Source organism: Etheostoma spectabile, chromosome 18 (assembly GCF_008692095.1).
Source record: "Etheostoma spectabile isolate EspeVRDwgs_2016 chromosome 18, UIUC_Espe_1.0, whole genome shotgun sequence".
Lineage (NCBI taxonomy): Eukaryota > Metazoa > Chordata > Actinopteri > Perciformes > Percidae > Etheostoma > Etheostoma spectabile.
This window is the reverse complement of record NC_045750.1, coordinates 24,355,458-24,364,286: the sequence shown is the minus strand read 5'-3', so window position 1 is coordinate 24,364,286 and position 8,829 is coordinate 24,355,458. Positions and strand designations below refer to the sequence as shown.

The 8,829-nt window shown below is 42.9% G+C and overlaps 2 protein-coding genes across 6 annotated transcripts in view; one reads left to right on the top strand and one right to left on the bottom strand.

Annotated features, from left to right (window-relative positions):
• Window positions 1-1,717, top strand: part of klhl29 (kelch like family member 29) — a 225,089-nt gene extending 223,372 nt beyond the window's left edge. For all 5 annotated transcript variants that reach the window (XM_032543533.1, XM_032543535.1, XM_032543537.1 and 2 more), the window contains one exon: window positions 365-1,717. In XM_032543533.1, coding sequence (XP_032399424.1) covers window positions 365-548 — 184 coding nt within the window. In that variant the 3' untranslated portion in view covers window positions 549-1,717. The remainder of the gene's footprint in view (window positions 1-364) is intronic.
• Window positions 1,718-5,287: 3,570 nt separating this feature from the next.
• atad2b (ATPase family AAA domain containing 2B) overlaps window positions 5,288-8,829 on the bottom strand; it is a 67,702-nt gene continuing 64,160 nt past the window's right edge. Inside the window, exon 28 of the mRNA XM_032543532.1 lies at window positions 5,288-5,445. Within this exon, the coding sequence (XP_032399423.1) occupies window positions 5,404-5,445 (42 nt within the window). The 3' untranslated portion in view covers window positions 5,288-5,403. The remainder of the gene's footprint in view (window positions 5,446-8,829) is intronic.

Here is an 8,829-nt window from a genome sequence, read left to right as displayed (position 1 = left end):
GTGTGTGTGTGTGTGTGTGTATATGTATGTGTATATATTTTAATCTTACTTTTGTCCTTTACACGGATCACTATTGCACTGAAAATTGTTGTTTTTGAAAAAATGCTAATAAAAAGAGTTTTGAGAAAAGAAAAAAAAAATCCACCTAGCAACACAACTCAGGTTAGTTTTTGTGCTAAGCTAACTGGCTACTGGCTGTAGCTTCATATATCATGAACAGATATGAGGGTGCTGTTGATCTTCTCTTCTAACTCTCCACATGAGAGCAGATATTACCCAAATGTCAATCTGTTCCCTTTAAGGATTCTACTCTTTAAAAAGAAAGACCTCTAACCAACGCATAATTCTGTGTGTGCCTGTGCAGCGCCGTGATCCTGGACGGGAAGATCTACGCCACAGGAGGCATCGTGAGCAGCGAGGGTCCAGCGCTTGGCAACATGGAGACCTTTGACCCCTGCAGCAACACGTGGACGCTCCTGCAGTCCCTGCCCTGCCCGCTCTTCAGACACGGCTGCGTGGTCATCAAGAAGTACATCCAGAGCGGCTGAGGGGGCCCAGGGGCCCGTCACACTGGGTCGACGGCCAACACCAGCCGAGCGCCGGTTGTGGGACGATGTGCGACGGCAGCTCAGGGCCGGTCGGTGAACCACCTCTGGACTTGACGCCAGCATCCATCCGCTCTTTCTTTTCCCAGCACCCCCCTCCAAAAAACGCCCTGTGCAGAATGTACTCATGTTACTACTCAGCCATGTCATGGTGACGGTGCCTAACCTTCAGTACTGTATGTGTCATGGTAGTAGTTCATTCTCTCATCCAACAGGCACAGGGACCCTCTTAGTAAATGGCAAAGTCCGGGGTTTCAGTTCGGTCTTTTCCAGATCTCTAAACTCACCACCTCGCTGTTTCTTTACTCTACTCAGACCGCCATTGCAGGTCCAGCTTCTTATGTTTAACAGGTGTCGGTTTTCCGGTCATGCATTAGAGAGCAGAGTTTCTTTGTGGTGTATGAATGTTTTTCAGTAGTGGCATCTACAGGACAGGAGGAAAGGAGAAGGAAAGGAATCCAGTGACTGTTTTCCTCTTTATCAGTGCTTGGAACGAATTTCTTCTCTCTCTCCGCTGTGTCAGGAAGAGGAATTCCTACCGTGAGATGGATTTATGAGGTAATCTTAAAAACAGATTTTGAACTCTGTGTTACCCGGTCCTTCTAGTGACTTGTTAAACATAGGAAAACCCATAACATCTGGGTCAGGCAGGGTTTAAAAAGAGAACATTTTTATTTTTATTTTTTCTACGTTCTTGTGTGATTCCAGTCTGGCCTGTTCACAAAGAGAGAGGGCATTCCTCCTTTCACTGACCTCTGATCAGATGTTAAAGTTGGGACAGTTCCTCTAGGAAAAAAAGCACAATAATCACATGTGACCGTTATAGTTATCTGTTAATCCATGTTTTTATGTCTTTCAGCAGTTTACACCCCCACCTTTTTGTTTTCTACAACCGGTTTCATTGCAACCCACAAATGATTTGGGGTTGGTATTCTGTACATACAGGAAGGAAATATGTATATTTTAAAACCTGAAGGCAATTCTGTATAAATGTTTTTAGAAAAGAAAAAAAAAAAAGATAGGTTTGGATTCAAAATGGTATGTCTGTAAATCTGTACCCAAAAGGAGAAATTAACAATTGTTATTGAAACCTAATACATATACCAGAACATTAACACACTGTCAAGTCTTTTTTATACTGTATTAATGAATCAAGAGGAAATGTTGAGTATTATTTGCACCGAAAAAAACTACTGGAAACCAACTTCGATATTCCCTGACATTAAAGTAGTAAATATACAAGTACATTTTGGCATATGAAAAATCAACACTTGAAATCTACAGTTTGCACCTTTTTTTTTTATTCAAGTATATCACAGCAGTTTATTTGAGAAATACAGTAAAGGTTTCATTTCAAATATAACTTACACTAAAGTAACAATTGCGAACAGGTGTGTTAAATACACAAACAGAATAGACAAAGCTATGGAAACTGGACTAAATTAAGAGAAAGAAATAGGGAAGAACAAAGTAATTGAGAATAGAACAAACCCTTTCCCTCTGCATACTGGACCAAGTAGTCTCAACTACCAGACAAAAATTGGTTGTTAGTCCAAACTGGCTACAATTTATAATAAGAAAGGAAGATCACAATGTATGACATTTAACTACCCATATTTTACTCTCATGTGTTTCTAAATTCATAAAAAATAACTCTTTTGGCAGAAAGTGGAGACAAAGTGAACAACATGTGGTCCTGTTTCTCTTTCCGGGTCGTACTAGACACTACTTTCTAAAGATCAGCTCATCCTTACGTTCGTCTCGTCCAGTATGCCACAAACTGTAACCGCTTTAACACAGAAAACACCAGAACAAGGAAATAAATAGAAAAGTTGAAAGGGCATGTTGTCGCGTGTTGAACCTGAGACCTGTAAACCCTTTATTCCCCCGTACACGCCAAAAAAAATCAAATAAAAACTGCTACACAAACGCTACGCAGTTCAGCAAAATTGTTAAAACAGACGTGCAATGCTTCCCCATTTGTTAGATTTCAAAAACGTACAAAAAGACAATTGGCTGAAAATTAGGTGTAAAACATGTTTAATAATAAATAATCCAAACCATGAGATGAAAATCTGACGAAAAAAACAAAACACTGAATTTAAAATAAAGGCGATGGTTGTGTAAATAGGCAGAAAATGCTCGCCGTAGCTTCTAAGAAGGGGTGGGGGGTGATAACACGAAAGAGGAGAACTATGTACGGTAGAAATTAAGAAGAACCTGAAACTCAAGCATTAAATATACAATCCATGAAATATGCGTAAAATGTATGCAATCATCTGGCTCAAATGCAAACATAGAGAACAATCCGAGAGATATAAACAACTTGGATTACTGTGGCAGCTGTGGTTTCTCTGATCTGGTACCGTCGATGGTACTGGAGACGTTGCAACAGTATTTCGGGGGAGAAAAGAAAAAGTTTTCGCATTAAAATAAATTAAGCTGAGGTAGCGTTGGTTTTTCTCTCTGCAGTTGTCCAAGTGCTAACCTGTTGTCGCCAGTTTGCATATGGTCTTTGCTTTCATCACCTAGGGTCTGAGAAAAGGCAGAGGTGAGCTGGGGTCAGAGTTGCACCAGGAGGATTGAGGACTGGACAAGAGGGGACCTTCTCCAGGACTAACTAGCTCCAAATATGGCCTCTCCGAAACCACGACAATGCCATGAAAACGTTCTGAAGCTTCAGTAAACGCCTTAACCGCAGTCGGGAAACTATTCACTGTGTTAGCCTCAGATGAGAATCCAGCTTCGCTTGTCTTGTGTTGAGAAAAACGGATGATATAAATCCATAAAGTCGATACACTCATTAAAAATGGAGGAAAAAATAAATAAGATTTCATGTAATGCTTTACACACCTTAGTGGTGGGCACTGCCTAGAATGGCCTTGTTCATTATGGATTCACAACCCATGCAAAATCTCAACTCAAGCAAAGCATTTGTATAAAAAAACTGTAAAAAATAATTAGATTCATTACAGAGGTTTTAATGTCTAATAGAACATGTTCATAGTTGAAACAGAATTCCTGTGAACAGGCACCGCCATGTCAGCACCTTTTTATTAGGGAGTGGGATAACACTTGGCACGGTAAATCCTTTGACTCACATGATAATGTTTTTGTTTTGCATATGGAAAACTGAAGAAAAGCTGGTGTTAACCTCTCCGTACACCTGCAGTCTGCTCAGGTGGAGACTGACCTCCCCAGCAGCTCTGGGTTTTAACAGGGCATGAATAGATTTCAAACTCAGAACATTTTCACAGAGGGTAAGTATTAGCTGTATAGAACACCTTTTATCGTCAATTTTTTGGGATCAGGTTGGAGATAACCTAGGTATGTCTTTTAAAATGAAATATATTTTTGCTTTAAGGTAACTGTGACCTCAGTGGTTAGGGCCCACCCCAACTTGGAGCCTGTTCATTGTCACAAGTAGTAAATAAAAACATCCTGCTGAATATATCAGCGTTCCATTTGAGGTTTGAAATAAGGCACACACTAGGCAGTGCAAACTCTCCACGCATTTAAATCTGTACTGCTTCCAGTCCCTCCACCAGGGCGTCTGTAGGAAAATCAACTGGCGAGCACAGCTTGAGTGGGAGGGAAAACATTCAGACTGTGAATGTAGTGAGGAGGGGGGGGAGAGGGGAGGGGGGGGGGGGCTAGCTACAAAACGATTTAGGACGTGACAATCTGCTAAGAATGAACACCAGAGGTGGTCTGGAGCGTAGTGGTTGTACAACTGACCTACAGTCGCGCTCGCTTGTTCACCGGTAACTCGGACACAAAAGCTGAGGGGGTAACGGCTCTCCCCCCCCCCCCCCCCCGCTGACTGCTGTAATGAAGAGGACATCATGGGCTCTAGTCCTGCTGTGTCTAACCTATCGAGTTTTGTTCACAAAACTCCATGTAAACCATTGTTCTGGGTGAGGATCTTGACGGTGGCTCAGATATTGAAAAAAAGCATGGAGCTAAAATGGCCGAGCCGCGTAACAACTGGCCTATGACGAGGCATTCAAACGCGAGGGAAAGATGGGCTCAGCAACGAGGTTCAGTGATTCAGAACATTATCTGTCCTCATCTCCTAGCGGCACTCTGCATTCACACTTTTGCTGGTAAGAATCTGTGTGTGTGTATTTGGTGTGTTTGTAGAAATACATGCATAACCAAGTGTTAAGGGGGGTGTGTGTGTGGGTGTGTGTGTGTGTGGTGTGTGTGTGTGTGTGTGTTGTGTGGTGTGTGTGTGGTGTGTGTGTGTGTGTGTGTGTGTGTGTGTGTGTGTGTGTGTGTGTGTGTGTGGTGTGTGTGGTGTGTGTGTGTGGTGGTGTGTTGTGTGTGTGTGTGGTGTGTGTGTGGTGTGGGGTGTGCTGCGGCAGGCCTCCGGAGAGAAGCGGCCAGGTTGCGATATGACATCACCCGATCTGCTGGGTTTTGCTAGTCATCCATGGTAAGAAATAATCCCAAGAGCAGCGTGGATAAAAGTTAGGATAGCACCCGAGTAGCACCAGGGTAGCTCGTCACCGTTAGAGTGTGTGTAACTGAGTGTAACTGACACACCTCCAGGAGTTTGGTTGTGTAGAATAAGGTCTGGATCTGGCCAGGTTCCTGAGACGATAGCACCATTGAATGTCTCTGTCCTCAACGTCGTCCTCGTTGTGTCCCCTCCCAGCAAGAAAAGGGGGCTGGATTTTTGTGTGTCTTTTTGTGTTGAGGGCTGGACTCAGAAGCTCCTTCCCTCTCACTCACTCACTCAGTTTGTGTGTCTTTGTGGTCCCGGGCTGTGCAGGAGCTACCTGATTAGGTATTCTCACAGGAATGTATCGAAATGCTGGATTCTCTCCTCCATCTCCTGCAACCGCAAACAGAGACAGACACACATAAACACATAGGGCTTAGTCTCCACAAACACTGCAAACTCAAGATGTGTGTATAAAGCATCTGTGCACCAGGGTTTCAATATTACTTGGAAATTTCCCACAGCAAACAACAGCTTTCACCATGATAAATGATGTAAAATAAGGCAAAGCTGTGCTGGAATGAGACAGGCGATTTTTCTCAGCATGAAAACAGCGGCATTTGACACTGACTAAATCTGAACAGAGCCGGAGGAAGAGAGATGGATGTTAGCCTGCAATAGACCATGATTAATGCCTTGAAGATGTTACACTGTGTGTGTTCTCTCATCTGAATGGCTGAGTCAGTGCGACAGACGCCGCTACCAGATACCAATTTCAACATCTATAACAAAAGTTAAAAGAAAATATCAACTTTACAGTAGAAAAGCAATTTCACTCTCCTAAAGAGAACTTTTTCTCCTCGGCTGAAAACACGTTCATCTCCTGCCGACTCGGCAATATTATATCAACTATTACCAGGCAATATCTGCTTTTTAGCTAAGAAGTACTCAAATACTAAGTGCTGTAATGTAAATCGCTGGAAGCTCTAGGTGAAGCCTTCTAAAATCTTTCTGTAGCCGAGACATAGAAGGGCAGCTCTGCTAGGGGGGGCCGGACATAACCATCATTCAGGCTAAAATAATTTGTCAATTAATTGATTATTTGATCTTGATAATTGATTCTGTCGTTTTCAAATCAAAAATGTTAAAAATTCACTGATTTCATCTTCTTAAATGTGAGTATTTGCTGAAAAGTTAAATCCCAAAAATAACCGAGAAGCCATAATGAACATCAGGTTAAGTGGGCCTTTTCAACTGTACATTGAAGCACAAGCTAACTTCTGATCATCAAAGTCCCATGTTAATTGGAACTAAGGTGCATTGTGGCCAGCTGTTCATTAGACAATTTATATTACATGAAAACTATACCCATCATATCTTGCAATTTACCCTAAATGGATTTTAAAAAGCTCACAGGACTGATGCTATTCGGCATGTGATATTAACGTCTCTCCCAACTCCAGTTAGAACATCCATTAAGCACTTTATCATTCCCTTCTTTATCACAACTATCAACACCAGGTAACACGTTGTAAAACCCAGTTTGAAACGTGAAGTTGACGCGACTAAATAAAAGAAAAAGTAGAATGAAGTGTCGCTAATTTGGAAAAATCGCCTGAAAAGTTAAACTTATCAGGTACAGCTCACGCATCTATGCTTTTAACGCCCGTCGGTTCTAGTGGCGCACTGAACACCCCCACACCAATGTGCAAACAAGCTCCTTGTTGCCTTGACACCTTGCACCTGTGTGATCTCGAGTTTATCTGCCTTAAGGCCTATCACCTTGTCACCAGCACAGCAGACGATCCGACAAGTCTCCGCAGCACCCTCCCTCTGTCTCACTAACGAAGTCTCGCTCTCTAGTCTGACTGGAAGTCGACCAGCATAGCAAGCTTTAATTCCTGTGGCACTCAATAGGTACAACATGGCAGAACTGGAGATTCACGAGTCTAATTTCCCAATGGGGCCATCACTACCTTGTGCATCAATACCATGCATTAAAAGAAAAATCCAGCATCACATGCGCTACACTGTTTTCAACATATCATCAATTTGTGACAAGGGTGTTATAAATTACTTTGGTGTACCCGCTTTCTTTGACCCGCCTCTTATCTACTTCCCCCTTAGTTACTGATTTCCTCGATTTCCCAGGTAATATTTTCTAAACCCCTGGGAGAACGGGGCTCTCTGCGTTGTGTGTGTCTAGGTGAGGAGAGCAAAAAACTGAAAGTCAAGAGATAATCTTGTGTATTAAATCGTGGCTGGACAGATTCACAAAGATGAAAGCTTGGGCTGCATTGCATTCTCCTCTACCGAGGCTACTGTCAACGTATAAACAGATTGCTGGGCCTTATGATTTTACAATATTGGTACAAAATGTCTCGAGAGCGAGCCCTGGAAGGAGCCCTTGTCTGACATTAAAGCCAGATGTTTGGAAGAGTACCCATGCTCCAAATAGCTTTACGTGTCATACAGGCATCCACATAACTAAAATGGACCCTAAAAGTGATCAAGGTTTTTGAAAATGTCATTTAGGCCACAATCTTCAGCAATTAATACACAAATAAGCATATAAATAACCGTAAGGATGTTCCGCTAACTCGACCAGTGTTATACAGCTCTGGCACTGCACACATTCAGGTTAAAGGTCAAAGGCTCTTACAAAGTCCTAAATTGCTCTCTGAGGCACGGGCAAATTGTAATACTAGGTCTATATGAATGCCAGTTTGTAGACATGAACACAGTTGACGTGTTTACTGTGTACAGGGCAGAGATGGTCCCTCTGGCTTTAACTAGAAAGCAGGGCGTAGTCCACTCCATCTGCTGAAAGGTCAGCTCTTCCGGAAGACTGAGACTAGTCGTACCCAGAGGACGGGGGGGAGAGTAAAGGAGACAAATGTATAGACACGCTCCATTTCACTCGCCTCTACGATGTAGACAAAAACACCACGCGCTGCAACATTAAGTGGGAATGGCTTCAGCCTCCATACTGAGTATCAACCTGGCATCCGAGTGTGTATGTGCGCATGTTTTTGCATTCCCCAGGGAGGAACAAGGAGATGACCTGCTGGGGAGTCGAGATGTGTGTTGGAAACGCAGGCAAACAAAACACGTGCCACAAGAGCTGACATTTCTGCTCTGGAAACACCAATTTAGGCTGGCAGCATGAGATGAACCCAGACATGCGCCCTCCCCTCACCCGCCAGCCGGCCTGTCAACAGGCGGCACCACCTGGCTGACTGCTCTCGCCCCCTCCCCCCCTCCCCGACATCCTGACAGCCAGTGCTGGCTACCAGCACCAGGACACTGCCATTCCTGGCCCACTGTCGGCACTGACATCCTACAGCAGCAGCAGATGACCAGATGGGATTCTGGCAGAATACACAGCAGCTTTTTCTGTATGCAACATTGTCAAGAGAAATGTTAAGAGTCTTTTTGTTGACCTTTACCCACAGTACGCAAGACATGTTTGTTGCATTTTCTATATTGGAATGGAGAGGAAAAAAAACACACTTAGAATGATTTTACATTTTATGACTCTTCAATATTTGCTACAGTGATAAGAAACTTTTATAAAGTCCAATTAAACTTAAACTCAAATAAATGAAAAGAAGGGAACATTACCTCCTCGTGTCATACTTAATTGTATCAGTAAGAAAAAAAATTAGAAATCTCATTCAGGTTGTTGAACACAGAATACCATTTGAAAGAGTAATTATTCCCTGAAGTCTGAATTAATTTGGCTTCATTGTATGGAATATACGTAAGGTTCTGGAC